Source organism: Lithobates pipiens, unplaced genomic scaffold (assembly GCF_037356315.1).
Source record: "Lithobates pipiens isolate NorthernLeopardFrog02 unplaced genomic scaffold, aLitPip1_a1.2 Scaffold_3, whole genome shotgun sequence".
Taxonomy (NCBI): Eukaryota; Metazoa; Chordata; class Amphibia; order Anura; family Ranidae; genus Lithobates; species Lithobates pipiens.
This window is the reverse complement of record NW_027507790.1, coordinates 169,726,631-169,751,025: the sequence shown is the minus strand read 5'-3', so window position 1 is coordinate 169,751,025 and position 24,395 is coordinate 169,726,631. Positions and strand designations below refer to the sequence as shown.

General features: G+C 46.5%; 1 protein-coding gene across 1 annotated transcript in view; it reads right to left on the bottom strand.

The window, feature by feature from the left end:
* The window catches only part of LOC143941251 (baculoviral IAP repeat-containing protein 1-like), a 123,394-nt gene that overhangs the window by 28,017 nt on the left and 70,982 nt on the right, over positions 1 to 24,395 (bottom strand). The window contains exons 7-9 of the mRNA XM_077463291.1: positions 6,051 to 6,221; positions 1,616 to 1,777; positions 891 to 977 (exon numbers count right to left, since the gene is read on the bottom strand). Coding sequence (XP_077319417.1) covers positions 891 to 977; positions 1,616 to 1,777; positions 6,051 to 6,221 — 420 coding nt within the window. The remainder of the gene's footprint in view (positions 1 to 890; positions 978 to 1,615; positions 1,778 to 6,050; positions 6,222 to 24,395) is intronic.

Below are 24,395 nucleotides of genomic sequence, written 5' to 3'. Positions count from 1 at the left end.
GTCCTGAGAGTGCACCAGTAGCGAAACTATAAGCAAAGCATCGGAAAATGCGGCCAGGAGGTTCTGTATCCCTCCACAGAGAGAAACAAATGCCTTGTAACTAGGGCTGTTTGCATCCAGGCAATTACATATAGTATATGTAAAGATAGGTGAACTTCTGATACATGTTATTCATGCTAGATTCTGATCTGTTTTTATGGGGGTGTTGGAAGAATTTTTTAAGGGTGCCTTGGTGTCCGGCTGTCAGGCAATCAAAAACCCAGACAAAGGATGCTAAAAACAGTGTGTCTGGATGAATCTCAGACAAGTGGCAACCCTAGCTACAGACCATGATGTAAAGGAGAACTTGGAGGACACTGAGGTAAGGGGTAATTCTGGGGACTCTTGTGTAAAGGGGGCTTTGGTGACCAGAGACCCCTTACATCAGTACTTCTTTATATTATGGTCCGTAGTGTTCCCCTTTACATTAGGGTCTACAGAGTTCCCCCATGTTGGAGACATCCTGTAAGGACCTTATTCCACTGCAATGGAATTGCACAGTTAGAGCAGCCCAGAACTTTCCCATCTCAGGTCTTGTCCGTGATCCTGGCTTTTCCCCTCCACATAGTGCCCCCATAGAAGGGCACTTTCTATGGGGGCACTTCTGAAGGTTTCCTCCCGAGCCTTGCTGTCTGCATTTAATTGATACAGACAGTAAGATTCAACCCTTACCTCTTGCTCCCTTATCACTAACTGTGATTGACAGCAGCAAGATCCAATAACAGCTATAAATAGCACAGAGAAATGTCAACTGGACTTTCCAATAAGGAACATAAAGTTTATGTGGGGCATGCAACAATTATTTTTTAGATACAATGAAAAAAAGAATAGAAAAAAAACATATACTGTACCAAAGCACTCAGAAATGTCTGTTCCGAAAATGTGTTGGCGGTCCAGATTTAGAACTGTTAAAGATGTAAAATTTTTCAATTCTACAGCTGTTAAGAGGCCAAGGAAAACAAATATATTAAAATGGAAAAAGAAAACTAGTATTTTGACTAGAAAAAAAAAGAGAAAGAAAACTTAGAAGGGAAAATATAATAGCTTGGTATAGTGATTAGCTTTGGGTTTAAGTTGACCATGAGTTCACCCAAACCTAAGCTGTTTTCAATTTTCTGGACAAACTAGCCAGATTTGGCTGTCTGGATCACAATGACCAATAACTCTGTGCGACCCGCCTGTATCCTAGCAACTAGTGCGCTGTGTTATTGTATTGTTATTGTATTGTTTGTGTCTGCGTGTTGTTGGGGGGTATCCTTGGCAATAATGTGGGAGGATACAATAACCTGAGTTATGAATATTTTTATATTCCTGACCCTAGGAGTTTTATTAACAACAGTGCATGCTGAGGAATGATAAAAATATTTGGGGGAACCTTCTGAAATCTTTCTTATATTCCAGGCTCTGCCTGGGATGGGTGTATGCTAAAGCTATTACTAACTTCCCATGTATGCTAAAGCTAATGCTAACTATTCGTGCAACCTGGGGGTCATCATTTGCTGCCTAGGGGTGTAATGTGTTAGACAAGAATTGTAAATGATAAATTACCTGTTGTGATTTTTATCAAATACATTACCTAGAAAATCCATTTCTTCTTCCAGGAGAATCGATCCAAAGAAACTCAATTCCTTTAGCTTTTTGCATGTTAAAAGGGACGTCATTATGCCCTTAAAATCTGGATAATATTCAAAAGATAAGTGCAGAACTTCCAAATCTGCAAAGTTTTGGATAAAGCCAGCTGTAAAATAATATAGGCGATTATGTATATTGTGTGTGTACATTAGATTTTATAAATTAATACCATTATTATTAAATTTAAAGTGCCACTAAACCCAGGACCCTGCATTCGCTATATCTGGTCTCTCACAGTACACAGAACATGGAAATGCAATTATTTTGGTAAATACTGCTAAATAGCTTTTCTCATCAGCAGTATATAGCAGTCTTGTGACTTATATCCGTGTCTGGTCAAAGCTTGTAGGAAGAGTTTTCATTCTTCTCTGACTGTCCTATGAAGCTGCAGAACCCTTGACCCTCTCTTTGGACAGTGCTGATTGGCTCTGTGCTGATCACATGCACCCTCCCAAGAAAAAGAAAACTCTGTAGCAATACACACTAAACTGAGCATGTGCAGAGTGACTCCAAAGACTCTGTACTATCAGGAGATTGGGTTTGTGGAAGAAGGGAGGCTCAGAGAAGATGGGATCAAACAGCCTTTTTACACACTATGCAGGATTAACCCCTTAGGTTCCACAGTGAGTATAACAAGCATGCTTTACTGCATATACAGATGTTGTAGGTTTAGCAACACTTTAAGTAAAATGAACAACAATAGCTTTAAGTTGTGTCTTCCCCCTCAAGTGTTTATGTACCATTTCAGATGGCTGGTAAAAATCTAGAGCCAGTGCAAAATCTCATTTATTAATGGGACATCAATGTGCAGGCAGTATGGCACTAGATTTTGCTGGTTGGGCTTCAGATAATGAAGAAGGGAACAGGCATTGCCAGAGAGTAGGGATGAGCCGAACACCCCCCGGTTCGGTTCGCACCAGAACTTGCGAACGACCCCCGCGTTCGGTACGAACGTTAGAACCCCATTGAAGTCTATGGGACTCGAACGTTCGAATTGGAAAGTGCTAATTTTAACGGCTAATATGCAAGATAGTGTCCTAAAAAGGGTTTGGGGACCTGCCTCCTGCCTCAGGGGACATGGGTCACTGCAAAAAAAAGTTTTAAAAACTGCCGTTTTGGCGGGAACACTGATTTTAATGACGATTAAAGTGAAAAAAAAAAAGTGAAATATTCCTTTAAATATGGTGCCTGGGGGGTGTCTGTAGTATGCCTGTGAAGTGCCACCTGTTTCCCGTGTTTAGAACAGTCCCTGCACAAAATGACATTAAACGGAAATAACACCATTTAAAACTGCTTGCGGTTTTAATGTTATATCTGGTTCCTGCAATATGGTTGAAAATCATTGAGAAACATGGCATGGGTAGCCCTCCCTGCCCATTACCAGCCTATTTGGGTCTTGTACGCATATTAAGGGGAACCCCGTACCCATATTAAAAAAAGGAAATGCGTGTGGCCCCCAGGCCCTATATACTCAGAACAGCAGTATACAGGCGGTGCAAACAAGACAGGGACTGTGTAGGTTTGTTGTGTTAAGTTGAATCTGTTTGTAATTTTCAACTGGTACATTTTTAAAGTGTAGCTCCAGTCAAAAAAACTATCTTTAAGCTTTTTGGAAAACATAGGGAAGGGTTATCAGCCCTGTATAATTTGTTTTGTCATCCATCTTTTTTCATCTCACTTGCTGCTCTCTCCTTGCGTTTGCAAGTAGGAGATGTTTGTAAGTTGGATGTTTGAAAGTAGGGGCCTGCCCTATATTATAGCGGTATGTACTGGGTACAGAGCACGCAGACAGCACGCACTATCTCCTAACACTACTGACTGCAAGCTCTATTATTAACCACTTGTTAGCCCAATGTTTGCATAAAGTGAAAGATGAAGTTATGCTGAGTAAATAGATATCAAACATGTCACTCTTCAAAATTGCACATGCCCGTGGAATGGCGCCAAACGTCGCTACTTAAAAAATCCCCATAGGCTACGCTTTAATTTTTTTTTTACTGGTTACATGTTTTGAGTTGCAGAGGAGGTCTAGGACTAGAATTATTGCTCTCGCTCTAACATTCTCGGCGATACCTCACATGTGTGGCACATGCGAGCACATGGGGACATGGGCGCTTTAATTTTTTTTTTTTTTTTTATTGTTCATTTTACTTTATTTATTTTAGTTTGACATTTTTTTCCCCAAAAATATATTTTTGATCACTTTTATTCCTATTACAAGAAATGTAAACATCCCTTGTAATAGGAATATGGGGTGACAGGTCCTCTTTACAGTGAAATCTGGGGGGTCAATATGACCCCACATCTCACCTCTAGGCTGGGAAGCCTGAAATAAAAAATAAAAAAAAGATTCTGGCTTTGATCGTACTGGCGAGTTGGTAGAAGCACCGGAGGGCGGTGAGGGGTGGGGGGCGTCTATGGCTGGGTATTTCAGGATATCACCGAGTATGGCTGGGTATCTCTGAGTATGGCTGGGTATGGCAATTTATGGCAGGGTATTACAGAGTATTGGCGGGGTATTGGCGGGGTACTACAGAGTAATAGCAGGGTACTGCAGAGTATTGGGGGGTACTACAGAGTAATGGCAGGGTACTGCAGAGTATTGGGGGTACTGCAGAGTAATGGGGGTTATTGCAGAGTAATGGGGATTACTGCAGAGTAATGGGGGGTACTGCAGAGTAATGGCAGGGTACTGCAGAGTAATGGCAGGGTACTGCACTGCAGAGTAATGGCGGGGTACTGCAGAGTAATGGCGGGGTACTGCAGAGTAATGGCAGGGTACTGCAGAGTATGCACTGGTATTGCAGAGTATTGGCAGGGAATTGAGGGGTTAAATTCGGTGAGCAGCGATGTGGGCACTGCAGATGCAGCCCACATCGCTGCTGACACCGATCTCTTTCCCCTCCGCTGTACCGATCGGTACAGAGAGGGGAGGGAGGAACCGGCGTCATAACATGACGCCGGTTTGTTTCCAAGTGATCACTCCGTCATTTGACGGAGCAATCACGTGGTAAACGGCCGCTATGAGCGGCCGTTTACCGTGATCCGTGATGCGCCGGGTCCTGTGGACCCGGCGGTCACGGATGCTCTCGAGTGCGCACACCACGGGGCACGCGAGAGCAGAATTCTGGGAGGCCGTTAATTAACGGCCTCTCAGAGTTAAACAACCGCCCTGGAGCCGTTAATCGGCAATGGGCAGTTGTTAAGTGGTTAAAGCTAGATCACTAGCTATATAGGTGAGGTGAATATAGTGGTGTATACTGCAGTCAGGGCACAGACAACAACCACTACACAGCAGCAAGATAGGAAATCAGCCAAAAACGATTGGTGTGTACTGTGTTGAAGGTACACAGAACACCCACTGCTTCAGATGCTAAGTAACACACTACACGAAGCCGCCTCAAAGGCGGCCTTATATAGTGTGGGGCGTGCACTACACAGCCTGAGCTATGATTGGCCACAGGCAGGATGCCTGTGGCCAATCATGGCTCTCCTCGCTGCCGGCGCTGCGATTGGCCAAGCATGCGGGGTCACAGTGCATGCTTGGCCAATCATCGGGCAGCAATGCACTGCGCCAACGCAGTGCATTATGGTCCGCGCGCGCGTCACTCGAATTTTGACGCGAACGGCCAAATCGTTTGGAATTCGCCGAACGCACGAACAGCCAATGTTCGAGTCGAACGTACGTTCGACTCGAACACGAAGCTCATCCCTACCAGAGAGGATAAACACTTGGAGGGAAAAAGACATAATCCTGTATTGAGGGGGCTAGGAAGAGGGCTGGGTAAATATTTTGTAAAACCTAGGTTGAATAAAATATTTCTAATTTTAAAATAAATTATTTCAGGATCAAGATTTTAAAATGCTTGAGTCAAGGAAGTTGGAACAGATTGAATGTTTGTTTTTGTGTTTAGGTTTTGGAATGTCATAAGCCAATGACTCATGGCGCGTACACACGATCAGACTTTCCGGCAGACTTGTTCCGGTGTACCGGAATCCGTTGGACAATTTCGATCGTGTGTGGGCTCCAGCTGACTTTTTTTCCCAAAAGTCCTATGGACCTCGAAATAAAACATGTTTCAGATCTATCCGACAGACTCAAGTCTGGCGGACTAAAAATCGGGAAAACCGTTTGTCTGTATGCTGGTCCGACAGACCAAATACGACGCAAGGGCAGCTATTGGCTACTGGCTATTGAACTTCCTGTTTAGTCCCGTTTACGTCATCGCGTTTCGTTCAGAAAGTCTGTCGGACCTCTGCCTAAAGTCAGTCAGAAAGACCGTCGGACCTAGTCTGTCGAAAAGTCCGGTTGTTTGTACGCGGCATAAGTCATTTTATATCAAACTGTGGTCTATTTAGAATTGATTTCATACACTTACCAAATTTTGTTGCTTTGCTGCTATATCCTGTGCAATCAAAAGCAAGTGTTTTCATTTTATGCAGTGTTTCAAATTCTTCTGGCAAGTGGTCTAACACTTCAGGGTTTCCTGGGAGATGGACTATGATTTCATGTAGATTTACAAACGTATGGATGTTACGAATCAGTAGCTCTACAAAAGAAACTGCATGATTAGAAATACAGGTTCTCAATGGCATATATATATATATATATATATATATATACACTCACCAGCCACTTTATTAGCTACACCTTGTTTGTACAGGGTTGGACCCACTTTTGCCTTCAGGACTGCCTTAACCACTTGCCGACTGCTTCACAAACATATACGTTGGCAGAATGGCTCCTGTGCGCAAAGCAACATACCTGTACGTTGCATTGAAAAGCCCGCCGTGCAGGCGCGCCTGGTGCAAGCTCCATGACCGTGCTCGTGGGACCTGTGGACTCGATGTCCGCCAGCGTCCCGCGATTGTGTCACAGAGCTGCAGAAGCAAAGTAGTGCCGAATCACAAAAAATGGCCCAGTCATTGGGCAGACAATTCTTCCAGGGCTGAAGTGGTTAAAGCAGAGTTCCGCTTGTGAATTTTTTTTTTAAAGTCAGCAGCTACAAATACTGCTGACTTTTAATAAAAGGACACTTACCTGTCCAGGGCGCCTGTGTTTTCCTCTCCCGAAGCCGGCCCATCTTTGGCTCCAGATGCAAACATTCTTACTAACGGAAACAGGAAGTGAAGCCTTGCAGCTTCCTACACTGCATGCGTGAGTCATGCTGCACAACCTGAATGGTCCCTGCTGTCTTCTGGAATCTCCGGGTCTCCCAGAAGACAGCAGGAGGAAGGAGGAGGGGCTGGACATGATGTAGTTCGCTGCAGAAAGAGCAGCGGTCTATGCCTGGAAATGGGAGCAGATACCTGGGTTTGACATGTGTCTGCTCCCCCCCCCCGAAAGGTGCCAAATTTGACACCAGAATGGGGGGGGGGGGAATCCAATGAGTGGAAATTCCATTTCTGGTTGTAACCCCGCTTTAATTCTTTGTGGCATAGATTCAACAAGGTGATGGAAACATTTCTTAGAGATTTTGCTCCATATTAAAATGATAACATCACACAGTTGCTTCAGATTTGTCGGCTGCACATCCATGATGCAAATTTTCTGTTCCACCACATGCCAAATGTACTCTATTGGATTGAGATCTGGTGACTGTGGAGGCCATTGGAGTACAGGGAACTCATTGACATGTTCAAGAAACCAGTGGTGAGATGATTTGAGCTTTGTGACATGGTGCATTATCCTGCTGGAAGTATCCATCAGAAGACGGGTACACTGTAGTCATAAAGGTATGGACATGGTCCAATACTCAGGTAGACATTTAAACAATGATCAATTGGTACTAAGGGGCCCAAAGTGTGGCAAGAAAATATCCCTCATACCATTACACCAACAGCCTGAATTGTTGATACAAGGCAGGATGGATTCCTGCTTTCATGTTGTTTATGCCAAATTCTGACACCAATTACCATCTGAATGAAATCGAGACTCATCAGACCAGACACTTTTTTTTAAATCTATTGTCCAATTTTGGTGAGCCTGTGCAAATTGTAGCCTCAGTTTCCTGCTCTTAGGTAACAGGAGTGGCACCTGGTGTGGTCTTCTGCTGCTGTAGCCCATCTGCTTCAAAGTTCGATGTGTCATGCATGCAGAGATGGTATTCTGTATACCTTGGTTGTAACGAGTGGTCTGCCTATTCTCCTCTCTGACATCAACAAGGCATTTTACGCCACACAACTGCTACTCACTGCATATTTTCTTTTTTCAGACCATTCTCTGTAAATCCTAGAGATGGTTGTGTGTGAAAATTCCAGAAGATCAGCAGGTTGTTTTTTAAATACTCAGACCAGCCTGTCTGGCACCAACAACCATGCCACATTCAAAGTCACTTAAATCTTCCTTCTGATGCTCAGTTTGAACTTCAGCAAGTCATCCTAACCACGTCTAGATGCCTAAATGCGTTGATATGCTGCCATGTGATTGGCTGATTACCAATTTGTGTTACCAAGCAATTGAACAGGTGTACCTAATCAGGTGGCTGATGAGTGTATATCCATGTTTTTATAACTATATCTGCTTTATTTATACATACTTACTATATTTAGGCCTAAAATATACATTTTCAGAAACATTTTTAAATGTATTCTGGTAAATGAGATGTTGCATATAAACAGTTCCTATAGCCATTGATGGGCAGCACTGATTGCCAGCACTGACTGCCATCACTAATGGGCACTAATTGGTGGCACATGTGGGCACTGGTTGCTGGCACTGATAGGCACTGATTGCTGCCACTGGTGGGCACTGATTGCTGGCACTTCTGACGCTATATTGTAATCAGGGCACTGGTTATCAGTGCCCTGATTACATGTGTAGATGTCCCCCTGCGAGGAAATGCCGCTGATGGGCTCTCCTCACCACATACTCTGTCGTTGTTTGGCGCGGAGCGCAGATTACTGGCATGTCTGTGTTTACATGTGACCGGCTGTGATTGGACACAGCCAATCACATGGTCAAAGAGCCGCAGCCGCGGCTCTTTATGGCATCGTCCCAGAATGATAGCCGCACTGCCCTTCCGTCATTTGACAGTGGGCGGGCAGCAAGTGGTTAAACAATTTTTTTTCTTCCACCACAGGTGGATGGAAAGGAATGTATTTGATTTCTCCATTAACACAGTGAGTGGTGATGGGAATCTCTCCTGCAGAGCTTTTGTACTTTGCTGGCAGGGAGCCTTCCCTGCTTCCAGAACACAATGATCACTGCTAGCAGCTATAGCCACCAGCAATGATCACATGCAAGAAATCAAACAGCCTGGTTGTACTAAAGTTGATCCACTTCAGTACAACCAGCCTGCCTATAGATGGATTGAATGCAATCCATCTTTGGCCGGCTTTAGAATAACAGTAAATATAATTACTTGCTGTGATAATTTACAGAGCATATATAAAAACACTTACGTTTTAATACAGGCAATGGAATGCATGCCAATCCCTAAATCCTGGCATCTACTGCATGATTTCAAGTGTGATTTACACCCCGCCAGGTAGGCCGATTGTTTTGGGAAGAGGCAGTATATCATGGAAATAAGTAAATTTGTTGATCTACACCTTAGACCCCACGTCACTAATCTTCCCATATATTAGGGATACAAAAAAAAAATCTAGAGGGTATTCGTCTTTTTAAAAAACCTAGAGGGTATTCCTCTTTGGCTGTGTCCAATCACAGCCGGTCACATGTAAACACGGAGATGCCAGTAATCTGCGCTCCTCGCCTCACACTGACAGAGTGTGTGGTGAGGAGAGCCCATCAGCGGCATTTCCTCGCAGGGGGACATCTACACATGTAATCAGGGCACTGATAACCAGTGCCCTGATTGCAATATAGCGTCAGCTGGTAGCGACACTGCTGGTAGCTATAGACATTGAGGCATTATACAGCTCTTTCCCCCACAATCTTGATATTGCAGCAGTTAAACATGTTCTGTCGCAGTCTCAAAGATGACATGGAAAATCCATTAATTTGTAACTAGGGCATTAGGGTTCATCTTGTCACACAATGTTTTCACATTTGACAATTCCCATTTCCTCCCGATACAGGGTGTGGCGATGGAGACGTGCTGTGCCCTATCATACACTAACCTGTACCTGGGGGAATGGGAACATTCCTTCCTTGCTGATGAGGGGTGGTCCTCTCTGACCAACCACATCGCCACTTGGTTCCGCTATATAGATGACATATTTCTTATCTGGGAGGGTTCACTTCAAGCCCTCAAAAACTGTATGTCAGCTATTAACAAAAACAATTTTAATTTATGTTTCACAATGTCACATAGCCAATCTATGATTATGTTCTTGGACGTAAAGATTATCAAAAATGAGGATGGTAGTCTCTCCAGTGGCCTTTTACTGGAAGTCCACTGTGGGAAACACCATCCTGCACACTACAAGTGCACACCCACAACCATTGGTGCAGTCCATCCCCTATGGCCAATACTCAAGGCTAAAGAGAAACTGCTTGGGGGCGTGTCCAAGATGGTGAACTGAGAGGTTGTGGGCACTAGAGCTCTGCTGGCTTATTATCCTGTACATGTGCTCCTGCTAAACAATTTGGGCAGAAAATACCCACCTGCAATTCGGATGTCCTACAGAACAAGACATAGGGGGAAAAAGCTTTGTTTCTCAGATCCAACTCCGATAACGGCTCCTCACGTGGCGCCCCCCCCTGTGAGCGCGCGCAATATGGCCTCGCAGATGGAGATGGATGAACAGGCGGAGGATGCGGGAATTGGCTTTCGGGAGGTAATGGCAGCTATCGCTACGTGCCAGGCTGCTCTGACAAACAGAATTGAGGCCGTCCAATTGGACGTTGGTATCATTCGCCAGGACCTGGATAACCTTCGTTTGAGAGTCTCGGAAGCCAAGCAGAGAGTGGGACGGACAGAAGATCTTACCGCCGAACACACGGAGTCCATCCGCACTCTTCACACGAGGGTCCGGGCCCTGGAGTACAAAGTCGACGATGCGGAGAACAGGAACAGAAGGAACCATCTCTGCATCGTCGGCTTGCCTGAAGGAGTGAAGGGGAAGAACCCCACAGTTTTCGTCGAAGACCTGCTGAGAGGCCTGCTCCCGGATGCGCAGTTCTCTCCATACTTCACGGTGGAGCGAGCACACCGTGCCCCCCCCCCCATTCCGGGGCCCTCTGGAGAGAGCCCGCGCTCCCTGATCTTCAGGCTTCTGAATTTTAGAGACCGGGACGAGACTTTGCGTGCTGCTCGCAGGGTGGGTGAGTTGAAATACCAGAATGCCACTGTTATGTTTTTCCCAGACTACTCACTTGAAACGCAGAAAATGTGCAGATCCTTCGATCAGGTGATAGTGGGGTTGCGGGCGCGGAACATTAAATATAGTATTCTCTTCCCAGCTAAACTTAGAGTGCAGGATGGAGAAACTGTTAAGTTCTTTACTACCCCACGGGATGCTGCTGCCTGGCTGGAATCCCTGCCTCCACGCCGATAGACCACCGGTTATGTGCCTGCCTCCTTTTTGTTTGTATGGATGCCAATATCCTTCTGTTATTTTCCATTTTTTGTTCTTTACCTGCTTGTGGGGGCTGGTGGATCTGCCCTGACCCATGCTGTACTGACGCTCTGGAATTTCATGAGTGGCACAGCAGCGTATCCCCATATTTCACCTATGCAAATACAGGCGGCTTAGCGGTAAGGATCTGATGTACTGTTTGGGCTGCCTGAGGGGGGTCACTGTTGACATTTTCTGTACCTCCGGGCATGGGTAGTCACAGATACCCATATGCCCTGTTGCCGCTTTGCTGCTCAGGACGCTGCCTACCCCCACGGGGGGGGGGGGGTTTGATCAATGGACCCCTTACTAGGTTTTCTTAACAACCAGTTTCTCTTCGCAACCAAGTTTTGTGCCCCTAGCCGTGGCTAGGGGACTTTTTATGCAACTTTTCCAGCATCTCTGTTGCCTTAAGTTGCCTACTGAGTAACACCTCCTGCTATGAGCACACGCCCTCCATAGCGGTAGTTCATGTTGGATTTGGGGGGTATGATACATCCCCGAGTTTGGGTGGGGGTGTGGGGAGGGGGGTGGGTTTTTCTTCTGCTGTTGCGGATGGGGGTTTTTAAAGTTATGTTTTTATTGTTGGAGTTGCTTTATGTCTGTTGGGGTTCTGTCCTCTCGTCTGTGTGGTGCAGTCATGCTATGCTCTCAGGTCTCATGCCACCTTGGTTGGGGGGGATGGTGCAGTGCCCGCTCTGCAGCCCTCCTGTCGGGGGCCTGGGGGGGGATCGGGGACCTGTGGATCGGGCTATTTTATTCCTGTGTAGTGGATGATGGCTAGCCTTTCCATTATTTCCTGGAATGTCCAGGGTCTAAATTCGGCTATTAAAAGGTCCTTGGTATTTAAATTCATGCAAAAATACAATCCCCATATATGCATTCTTCAAGAGACGCATTTAATCAGCTTGCAAATACTTGGTATCCGGAGAGCATGGGTGGGTGCCCACTACCATGCAAACTATTCTACTTATGCGAGGGGGGTTAGCGTTCTGATCCATAGGTCCCTTCTGATACATATCTTGGGCATCCGGACCGACCCTGGCGGCAGGTTTGTGATTATGCATGTTTCGCTACATGAGAAGAGTATGGTGCTGGTGGGGTTATACCTCCCACCTCCAGCCAATGTGCAATTACTGTATGATATTATGCAAATTGTGATGGGGTTTAATGCGCAGGAGGGGTTTATTCTTGGGGATTTTAATTTGGTACCCACGCAGGACTTGGACAGACTCCACCCCACGACCCAATCTAACACAGATCTGCAAACCTGGGCTGACACTTTTGCGCTGGTGGATGTGTGGTGCCACTATCACCCATACGAGCGAGAGTATACATGTCACTCTGCATCATACCGAGCGCTGTCCCGCATTGATCTGGCCTATGCCTCTTCTAGGGCTCTGGGCTGGTCAAGGGAGGTGAGGCATCTGCCCCGCCGGATCTCGGACCATACTCCGATTCTCCTCAACATCTCACTGGTGAGGCCTTCAAAATTGAAATTGTGGCGTCTGTCCAGGTTTTGGGCCATGGATAAGAGGATACAGGAACAAATGATGGAAGCTATTTGTAATTTCTGGAATATAAATGGGGACTCTGCGGGACGGCTACTGTTTGGGATGCTTTTAAAGCCGTGATGAGGGGGAATTATATTTCCAGCATAGCTTCCCTGCGTAGGGAGACATCCCGGTCTCTCGAGGCACTGGAGGCAGAGTGTGTGAGGTGTGAGGCGGTGTATGTCCAAACCCCAGATGACGCCAATTATGGGAGGTGGCAGGGGGTGCTTAGGGAGCTGTCCCTTCTTAATGTAGCGCAGACCCAGACAGTCTATGCTGTACTCTAAGCAAAAATTATTCGAATATGGGAATAAAAATGGGAGGTTGCTGGCATGGCTGGCGAAGAACCAAACAGCTTCCACACATATAGCTTGTATTCGGGGTGCCCGGGGCCAGTTACTTACCTCTCCCGAGGAAATTAACACTAGATTCCTTGAATTTTTCCAGGAAGTTTATGCTACTAGGTCCCAACACTCCCTGGTTGATCTGCGGGGCTATCTGGATGAAGTCCCCTTTCCCAACCTATCTGATGAGGACAGGGCAATGTTGGACGATGGTCGGAGGTCCAGTCGGCAATCAGAAGTCTTCAAAGTGGCAAGACTCCGGGCGCAGACGGATTGCCCACCGATTTTTACTCGCAGCATGCTGACCTTGTTGCCTCTAAATTCAAGGCCCTCCTTGATGGGCTCGAGGGAGCAGACTGTCTTCCTGGGTCCATGGAGGAGGCCGTTATTGTCCTGATTCCCAAGCCGGGTAAGGATCCCCGGGAGTGTGGGTCATATCGCCCTATTTCTCTACTGAACGTAGATGCCAAAATACTGGCAAAGATCTTGGCCACTCGCTTAACCTCTGTGATTTCTACCCTGATCCATGTTGATCAGACGGGCTTTATGCCGGGTAAAGGTACTGACATAAATATTAGGCGCCTGTTCCTGAACCTATCCATGATAGTGCTTGGTCCCGAGAAGGCATTAGACTCGGTAGAGTGGGAGTTCCTCTGGGGGGTGCTCCAGTGTTTTGGGTTTGGCCCCAGGTTCCTGAGATGGATGCGGCTGCTTTACAGGGCTCCAAGGGCCAGGGTGCGTATGAGCGACTGAGTCTCAGAGTCCTTCTCCCTGCATAGAGGCACTCGGCAGGGGTGCCCCCTGTCGCCCACTCTGTTCGCTCTGGCTCTGGAGCCCCTTGCGATTTTGATTCGAGAATCGCCTGAGATACGGGGCTTGAGGACTGGTGCCCTAGAGGAAAAAATCTCCCTCTACGCAGATGATGCCCTACTATACTTAAATGACACAGGCCCATCCTTATTGGCTGCACTCACGCTCTTTAATAAATTGAGTTCCTTTTCGGGTATCCGTATAAATTGGTCCAAATCAATCCCTTTCCCCTTGGACGCTCAGACGCCCCCCCCCCGGTACTATGCTGTTACAATGGGCTATGGAATTTAAATATCTCAGGGGGAAGGTAGCTAGAGATCCCAGTAAGTATTATACCTTGAATGTGCTTCCCCTCCTCCGCCTACTGAGGAAGAGATGCCAATCATGGTCTGGGCTTCTGTTGAATTTGGTGGGACGCATAAATATCCTAAAAATTATGATTCTGCCCAAAATTAATTATATATTCATGAACAGCCCAGTCTGGATCCGGGGGTCCTTCTTTCGGGAGGTGGATAAATGTGTTGTCTCCTTCATATGGAACGGCTCCAGCCCTAGACTGGCCAAATCTACACTGCAATCACCCGTAAGTTTGGGAGGCCTTGCCCTTCCAAATGTGCGGGTCTACTACTGGGCCGCTATGCTGGTCACCGTTTCTTGGTGGTTTGCGGCGCGGCGATCTAATGCGGCAGTGTGCCTGGAGGCGGCTCATCTGGGCTCATTGCAGGACTTACAAAATTTGGTTTATAGGGGGGTGAGGGCTTATGCTACTCTCCCTGGGCCAACAAAGGCGACGATCAAAGCGTGGAGCGTGGCCGGACGCAGGTTCCTCCAGACGGTGTACTGGTCTCCGGCCCAGCCCCTATGGGGTAACCCCAACCTGCCGCACTTTAGGACGATCCCAGACCCACAGGTGTAGGCGCGATTCGGTATAAAAACTTTGCGGGACATCATGCCCACGGGCACCCTGCTGTCATTCCACGAGCTGACCCTCGCCCATGCATTACCTGGCTGGATGTATTTTTGGTACGCCCAACTAAGACATGACGCCAGAACTCAATTTCCTAACCCCCCGACCCTGCAGTTCGACCCGCTGGAGGATCTCTTCACGGGTGGGGGTCCTACAAAACCTCTGTCTGCCCTATATAGAACCATTCTCCCAATAGACTCTCTTAAAATGGACATGCTCTGGGGTAGATGGAAGGCCGATATCCCAGCACTGGAGAGGGAGGACTGGGAGGACTGCCTGGAGCAAGGCCCCAAGCTGGTTATCTCTGCGGTTGACAAGCTCATCCAAACAAAATTTTTACACAGAGTCTATCACACCCCTGTGCACTTGGCCAAGATCTACCCTGCCAGAGACCCTCACTGCAATTTGAATCTTGGGACATATATGCATATGTTCTGGGAGTGCCCTAGGCTGTCCCAATTCTGGTCGGATATCTTCGATCACTTAAATATCCGGCTTGGCCTGACCGTCCCCAAGACCCCTGAGTTGGCCTTGCTGGGCATCCACGAAAATGAACAAAGGCCTTACCATACCAAGTTGTTGGTTTCATACCTCTTTTTTTACACCAAAAAGAAATACTATACAGATGGATCTCCCCTGCCCCTCCCAGTGTAGTTTCATGGGAAAAAGGTGTCAATACTTTCTTACTGCTCTATAAGTTAACATACCTTAGTCGGGGCTGTCCATGGAAATTTGACAAAGTGTGGCTCCCATGGACTTCTAGTTAGACGTTTCGCTCTGGCTGTAGGGGTTTCTTCACCCCCTGTTTCCTTGCGAATTTTTCATAAAAGGGTATATAGACATTTTACAAGTATGACAACTGCAAATCCAGAACTCCCTTTAGGGAGACATGTCAGGGATCATCATCATAGCATATTCCCCCCTGAATCCAGTTTGTTATACTGGACCGTATTCACCCTAATCCTGGGGGGGGGGGGGACTGGAAAAAGGACCTCCTCCAGTGTGAAACACGCTGGATTGCTGAGCTTGGGGCAACTATTCTCCCGGGCTTGAACAACCAACTTAGTTATTGGCCCTTTTTGGAGGGATTTGCATCAGGAGGCTGTGAGAAAGAACCATAACAACTCTCACACTCTCCTGGGTATGCAACCAAATGTAGATGGGGACATTTTGAGGACCTTATAACTGGCTGTCATGGTCACCCCATATGCCATTATATCAATATTAATTATTTGCTCCCAAATAATATGTGAAAAGTCTGTGATATGTCAAATACAAATTTTGAGATTGTATCACTAAACCCCAAATTACTGTTATTGACATAAATGATTGATATGTTCTTCCTATAATCCTGCTATATATGGGTTTCATTATATATTTATTTAGCTTTTTTGTCTATTTTACAGTGACACACCAAGGGTGAGTTCATATATACCATTGTGTTATACCATCTCAGCATATTAGAATTTGATGCGTGCTTTTGAGCATGCTCACACCAGATGTCAATGTTAGTGGTTTCCTTGGGACCCTGGTGTGCTCCAACCCAGCGCACAAAGGCCTCCCATCTCACAATGGGGGGCCATTTATGCGGACTATGAGTGGATGGGATGGCATCCCCAGACCCCATGTCCCAAGCCGTGTTCTCGTCCACCGTGGTCTGCCTCTTTTGTGTGTCAGTGGGTTGCTGGTGCACAAAGCCCCCCCATCACAAGGGGGGGTGCTGTGCACTCGTGATCCGATACCATAAGGATAACAGTGTTGCCTTGGGAGTTGGGCAACTCCACAATGAAATCCATTGACAGGTGTGTCCAGGGCCTCTCTCCATTGGGTATGGGTTGTAGGAGGCCCACTGTAAGGTGTCGTGGAGTCTTACTCTGAGCACACACAGGACAGGCAGCTACGAAGGCAGTAACATCAGCCCGTAGACTAGGCCACCAGAATTGTTGGGAAATGGCCCAAATGAGTTGATTCTTCCCAGGATGGCCAGCTGCCTTGGGAGAATGGTAAGTCTGGAGCACAGCAGTATGGAGACTCTCTGGGACAAAGCAGCAGGCACAGTGGTACCTTCAAGGAGATATCTCCATTCTTTCAGGGCTAAAATGATCGCCAACAGCTCTCTGTCACCAATCTAATAATTGCACTCAGCAGGTGACAATTTCTTGGAAAAGTAGCCACATGGATGCATAGCGCTCTCAGAGTTAGGACGTTGAGACAGAAGGGCGCCAACTCCAGTCTCAGAAACATCAACTTCTAGGATAAAAGGCAATGTAGGATCAGGATGTGCCAACACAGGAGCAGAAACAAAGGCAGCCTTGAGAGTCTCAAAGGCCTTAATGGACTCCAGAAACCAACTCTGTGGGTTACCGTCCTTTCTGGTGATATCAGTCAGGGGCTTGACCAAAGACGAAAAGTTCAGAATAAACTTCCGATAGTAGTTGGCAAAACCCAAGAAACGCTGCAGAGGACGTATACCCATGGGTCGAGGCCACTGTAGGACTGCCGAAAGTTTCTCTGGGTCCATCGAAAAACTAGCAATGCCCAGGAATGTAACCTGTTCACGATGGAACTCGCACTTCTCCAGTTTACAATAGAGATTATTCTCTCTTAGTTTCTGAAGCACACGACAGACATCTGTGTGTTGGCTCTTAAGGGACTTGGAAAATATGAGGATATCATCGAGATAAACCACCACACATAACTGCAACAAATCTCGGAGGACATTGTTAATAAATTCCTGAAAAACTGCCGGGCATTACAAAGGCCAAAAGGCATTACCAGGTATTCATAATGGCCTGTTCTGGTATTAAACGCAGTTTTCCACTCGTCGCCCTCCTTAATGTGCACAAGATTGTATGTCCCTCTCAAGTCAAGCTTTGTGAAAACCGTTGCTCCCTTGAGGCGGTCAAATAACTCTATACAAGTTCTCAGTTCACCGCTCTTTTTCTTCACAAAGAAGAAACCAGCACCAGCAGGAGACGAGGATTTGCGGATGAAACCTCGAGAAAGTGTGTCAGCAACATACTCCTCCATGGCCTTATCCTCCAAGACTGACAAAGGGTAAACCTGGCTACGAGGAGGTATGGCACCAGGTTGAAGGTCAATTGTCCAATCATAAGACCGGTGGGGAGGCAAACTACCGGCTTGACCTTTATCAAAGACATTGCTAAAATCGTGGTACTCCTCCGGCAGGGAGGGGAGTGAAGAGGTGCACAGGACCTTGGATACCTTCAGGAAGCATGTCTCACTGCATTGTGGTGACCAGGAGAGAACCTCAGCACGGAGCCAATCAAAAGAGGGGTTGTGCTTCTGTAACCAAGGATAACCAATAACAAGCAGAAACCTCGGTGAGGAAATAACTTGAAATTTGATTATTTCATGGTGAAGAACCCCTACGGCCATGGACAATGGATCCTTCTGGATAACTGGGGATAAAACGCCACCTAAGGTCTATCCATGACATGATCTCAAGGTTGGGGCATTCCCTGGAAGGGTAGGACAAGACTTCAAAAAGTGACCTGCCTGGCCACAATAAAGGCCCAATCTCTCCCTCCTCCTAAAGGCGCTATCATCAGCAGAGAGTCACGTGAAGCCCAGGTGCATGGGTTCATCTTCATTGACCGACTCAGTACCAGGAGGCATGGGAGGTGAGGGAGGCATGGGTGGGACTACAAAGCTCGGATGCAAACGTACAGGAGGCTTCCACAAGCGTTCCCTAAGAGAAAGTCTTTCTCTGAGTCTGGAGTCAATGAGGTTGGCAAACGAGATCAAGGTCTCTAGCTCAGTGGGTATATCTCGGGCTTCTATTTCATCCTTGATGAAGTCCGAGAGACCATGAGAAAAAGCAGCCACGAGGGCCTCATTGTTCCAAGCAACCTCTGCTGCCAGAGTACGGAATTCAATTGGGTAGTCCACAACAGTTCTCGTACTCTGATGGACTTGGCAGCAGAAGCGGAGCGTGCGGGAATGTCAAATACCCTTTTAAAGGAGGCCACAAACTCAGGGTAACTCAAGACAACAGGTTTTTGTGTCTCCCATAGAGGGTTAGCCCAGGCCAAGGTTCTCTCAGAAAGCAAAGATATCACGAAACCTACTTTGCTTCTGTCCGTGGGAAACGCCTGGGGCAGCCTCTCGAAGTATATCTCAACCTGATTGAGAAACCCTATGCATTGAACGGGATCACCCCCAAATAGCTGGGGAAGTGGAGCGGAACCAGACATACCTCTTATAGAGGTAATACTCGAGGCGGGTGCCTGCACAGAGACTGGCGCAGCAGCAGGGACGACCTGCCACTCAGCTTGTCCCGGTGCAGCCACCGTGGGGGATTCCAGGTGAGCTGTGCGACTCAGGAGCGTTTGTAACGCCATGACAAACTGATCCATGCGGTGATCTTGCTCATCCAATCTGGAAAAAATATTACCAACAAATGGATTGACTGTATCTTCTGAATTCATGGCTTTCGCCTACTGTCAAAAACCATGAATCAGACCGAGACAGAAGTACAATTAAATCACACTTGTTTATTAAATAAAAATAAAAAGGTAAATAAAAAAAGTATAGTCATAGTATAGCCAGAGTCCAGTAACCGGATCGAGTAGTCAGCCAGTCCAGAGTTCAATAATCAGATCGGGTAATCAGCCAGGCCAGAAGTCAGGGATCCAAGTAGAGCAACAGCAAGCAGGATAAGGAGCCAGAAGGGATGTCAGAAAGCCAGTCTTTAACAGAACCGCAGGAGATGGTTTTTTGTGATGTGACCAAGGGGAAAGCAGAGGTGAAGTGAGCTGGACAGCTTTAAGTAGGCAGGTAAGACGAGCATGATCAGGAACAGCTGGTAAGTGTGGAGAGAGATGAGAGCTGGCAATTAGCCAACAGCTGAGCAGCCAGCCCTGACACTATGCTTTGACTACGCTTACTCTAATTACCTTTTTTATTTTTATTAATAAACAAGTGTGATTTTATTGTACTTCTGTCTCGGTCTGGTTCATGTTTTCTGACAATCTTCAACATTGGCCTGCGAGTTTAGGGTCACTCCTATTTGGGGATCCTTGTGCAGATCATCTGGGGCCTCGAGGTTGCCCATCAGGTGGCGCTGTTGAGGGGAACCACTACAACTTCGGTGTCTGCAGAATTGCAAGCACGTTTTTATGCATGACAACCCTGTTACAGGCTGACTGCTTGGTATGTCGTTTATTTACTTTTCTATTGTTCCCATTTTATGTCTCTGTTTCATGGTTCTTAACCACTTGCCGACCGCCGCACGACGATATACGTCGTCAGAATGGCACGGGCAGGCATATGGGCGTATATATACGTCCCTGCCTTCCCGTGGGTGCCTGCCCCGGTGCCTGCGGCGGTCGGTATTCGTTCGGGAGCGATCCGGGATGAGGGGGCGGCCATTCATTCATGGCCACCCCCTCGCGATCGCTCCCGACGAATGGAAATGCTCCGTGACATCACTTCCTCTCCTGTAATGTAAACACAGGAGAGGAAGTGATGTAATCTCTCCTCCGTGTCGGTATTTTTCGTTCCGACACCGAGGAGAGAGGATCGGTGAGTTGCACCAACACGACACTACACAGTAGAACATGCCAGGCACACTCACACCCCCCCGATCACCCCCCCAATTACCCCTGCCCCCCAGTGACAGTGACACCAATGTCATTTTTTCTTTTTTTTTTGCATTGGTGTCATTTGTGACTGTAATAACTGTTAGGGCAGTTAGGGTTAGCCCCCTTTAGTTCTAATGTACCCCCCTAACCCCCCCAATAAAGGTTTAACCCCGTGATCACCCCCCGTCGCCAGTGTCACTAAGGCTGGGTTCACATTGCAGCGGTTTATGAGAACGAATGTGATTCGCACCGCACTGCAGTGCAAATCACATCCGATCTCTGTGCGATTCGAGTTCAGCCATACAGATAGTATGGCTGAATTTGCGTTGCACCCGCCGCACCCGCCGCAAATTCGCACGGGACCCTTTTTTTGGTCCGCAGCAGAATCGGATCGCATGGGTGTTCACACCATGCGATCCGAGTTTGCAGATCGCACTGCGATATGCGAACTGATCTGGGGGTGTCATTAACATTTCACTGACACTCCCAGCAGTTCGCATAGGGCAGTGTGAACTGCCGCCGGGAGGCATGCGATGCGGGAACCCGCCGCGGATTCTTGGCGTTCCTGCATCGCTCCAGTGTGAACCCAGCCTAATAAGCGATCATTTTTCTGATCGCTGTATTAGTGTCACAGGTGACGCTAGTTAGGCAGGTAGGTATTTAGGTTCGCCGCAGCTTTTTATAGCGCCAGGGACCCCCATATACTACCGCATAAAGCCCCCTGATTGCCCCCTAGTTAACCCTTTCACCAGTGATCACCATATAACTGTTACAGGTGACGCTGGTTGGTTAGTTATTTTTTTATAGTTTCAGGGCACCCGCCATTTATTACCTAATAGGTTTAACCCCCTGATCACCCGGCGGGTGTCATTTGTGACTGTAATAACTGTTAGGGCAGTTAGGGTTAGCCCCCTTTAGTTCTAAGGTACCCCCCTAACCCCCCCAATAAAGGTTTAACCCCGTGATCACCCCCCGTCGCCAGTGTCACTAAGGCTGGGTTCACATTGCAGCGGTTTATGAGAACGGATGTGATTCGCACCGCACTGCAGTGCAAATCACATCCGATCTCTGTGCGATTCGAGTTCAGCCATACAGATAGTATGGCTGAATTCGTGTCGCACCCGCCGCAAACTCGCACGGGACCCTTTTTTTGGTCCGCAGCAGAATCGGATTGCATGGGTGTTCACACCATGCGATCCGAGTTTGCAGATCGCACTGCGATATGCGAACTGATCTGGGGGTGTCATTAACATTTCACTGACACTCCCAGCAATTCGCATAGGGCAGTGTGAACTGCCGCCGGGAGGCATGCGATGCGGGAACCCGCCGCGGATTCGTGGCGTTCCCGCATCGCTCCAGTGTGAACCCAGCCTAATAAGCGATCGTTTTTCTGATCGCTGTATTAGTGTCACAGGTGACGCTAGTTAGGCAGGTAGGTATTTAGGTTCGCCGCAGCTTTTTATAGCCCCAGGGACCCCCATATACTACCGCATAAAGCCCCCTGATTGCCCCCTAGTTAACCCTTTCACCAGTGATCACCATATAACTGTTACAGGTGACGCTGGTTGGTTAGTTATTTTTTTATAGTTTCAGGGCACCCGCCATTTATTACCTAGTCTCACTAGTGTACCCCTAAATTTAGGGGTGTCTACTTTCCAAAATGGGGTCATTTGGGGGGGGTTTGTGCCATCTTGGCATTTTATGGCCTTCAAAACTGTAACGCCCTTAAAAAGCCTGAAGGTGGTGCTTGGTTTTCGGGGCCCCGTACGTGGCTAGGCTCCCAAAAAGTCCCACATATGTGGTATCCCCGTACTCAGGAGAAGCAGCAGAATTTATTTTGGGGTGTCATTTCACATATGCCCATGGCATGTGTGAGCAATATATCATTTAGTGACAACTTTGTGAAAAAAAAAAAAAAAATTAAAGTTTGTAATTTTCCCACAACTTGTGGCAAAATATAAAATATTCCATGGACTCAACATGCCTCTCAGAAAATAGCTTGGGGTGTCTACTTTCTAAAATGGGGTCATTTGTGGGGGTTTTGTGCCATCTTGGCATTTTATGGCCTTCAAAACTGTAATGGGTAGTGAGAAGTGAAATCAAAAATTTACGCCCTTAGAAAGCCTGAAGGCGGTGCTTGGTTTTCGGGGCCCCGTACGTGGCTAGGCTCCCAAAAAGTCCCACATATTCAGGAGAAGCAGCAGAATTTATTTTGGGGTGTCATTTCACATATGCCCATAGCATGTGTGAGCAATATATCATTTAGTGACAACTTTGTGTAAAAAAAAAAAAAAAAATTTTTGTCATTATTCAATCGCTTGAGGCAAAAAAATAAAATATTCAATGGGCTCAACATGCCACTTATCAATTTCCTTAGGGGGTCTACTTTCCAAAATGGGGTCATTTGGGGGGGTTTTGTACTGCCCTGCCATTTTAGCACCTCAAGAAATGAGATAGGCGTCGTAAACTAAAAGCTGCGTAAATTCCAGAAAACGTACCTTAGTTTGTAGATGTGACAACTTTTGCGCAAACCAATAAATATACAGTTATTGACTTTTTTTTTACCAAAGACATGTGGCTGAATACATTTTGGTCTAAATGTATGACTAAAATTGAGTTTATTGGATTTTTCTAATAACAAAAAGTAGAAAATATCATTTTTTTTCAAAATTTGCGGTCTTTTTACGTTTATATCGCAAAAAATAAAAATCGCATAGGCAATCAAATACCATCAAAAGAAAGCTCTATTTGTGGGAAGAAAAGGACGCAAATTTTGTTTGGGTACAACATTGCATGACCGCGCAATTACCAGTTAAAGCAGCGCAGTGCCAAATTGTAAAAAGACCTCTGGTCATTGACCAGCAAAATGGTCCGGTCTGAAAGTGGTTAATGTGTGTTATATTCTATTTTAGAGTATTGCAAAATCTGTGACCTTCTGTATCCCTTTCATGACTAAGCCTATTTTTGGAATTTGGTGTTTACAAGTTAAAATCCATATTTTTTGCTAGAAAATTACTTGGAACCCCCAAACATTATATATATTTTTTTAGCAGAGGCTCTAGAGAATAAAACGGCGATTGTTGCAATATTTTATGTCACACGGTATTTGCGCAGTGGTGTTTTAAACGCAACTTTTTGGGAAAAGGGACACTTTCATGAATAAAAAAAAAACAAAACAGTAAAATTAGCCCAATTTTTTTGCGAAATGTGAAAGATAATGTTACGCCGAGTAAATAGATACCAAACATGTCACACTTTATAATTGCGCGCACTTGTAGATTGACGACAAAGTACGGTACCTAAAAATCTCAATAGGCGACGCTTTAAACATTTTTTACGGTTACCAGGTTAGCGTTACAGAGGAGGTCTACTGCTAGAATTATTGCTCTCGCTCTGACGATCGCGGCGATACCTCACATGTGTGACTTGAACACCGTTTACGTACGCGGGCGCGACTTCCGCATGCGTTTTCTTTGCTTCGCGAGCTCGCGGGGACGGCGGGCGCTTTGAAAATGTTTTTTTTATTTTTTTATTTATTTTATTTATTTTTAAATGACTAAATTGTTTAAAAAAATAAAAATAAAAATTTGATCACTTTTATTGCTGTCACAAGGAATGTAAACATCCCTTGTGACAGTAATAGGTGGTGACAGGTACTCTTTATGGAGGGATCGGGGGTCTAAAAGACCCCCCACCCCTCCTTTACACTTCAGTGTATTCAGATCGCCGAAAACGGCGATTCTGAATACCGGATATTTTTTTAAAACCGGCGCCATTGGCAGCCGAGTAAACGGGAAGTGACGTCATGACGTCGCTTCCGTGTTTACGATGAGGAGACTGGAACGAAGCCGATTACGGCTTCGTTCCAGTTCCTCCCCAGCAGCCAGAGCCGACGGATCTTTAATCGGTGCTCCCGATC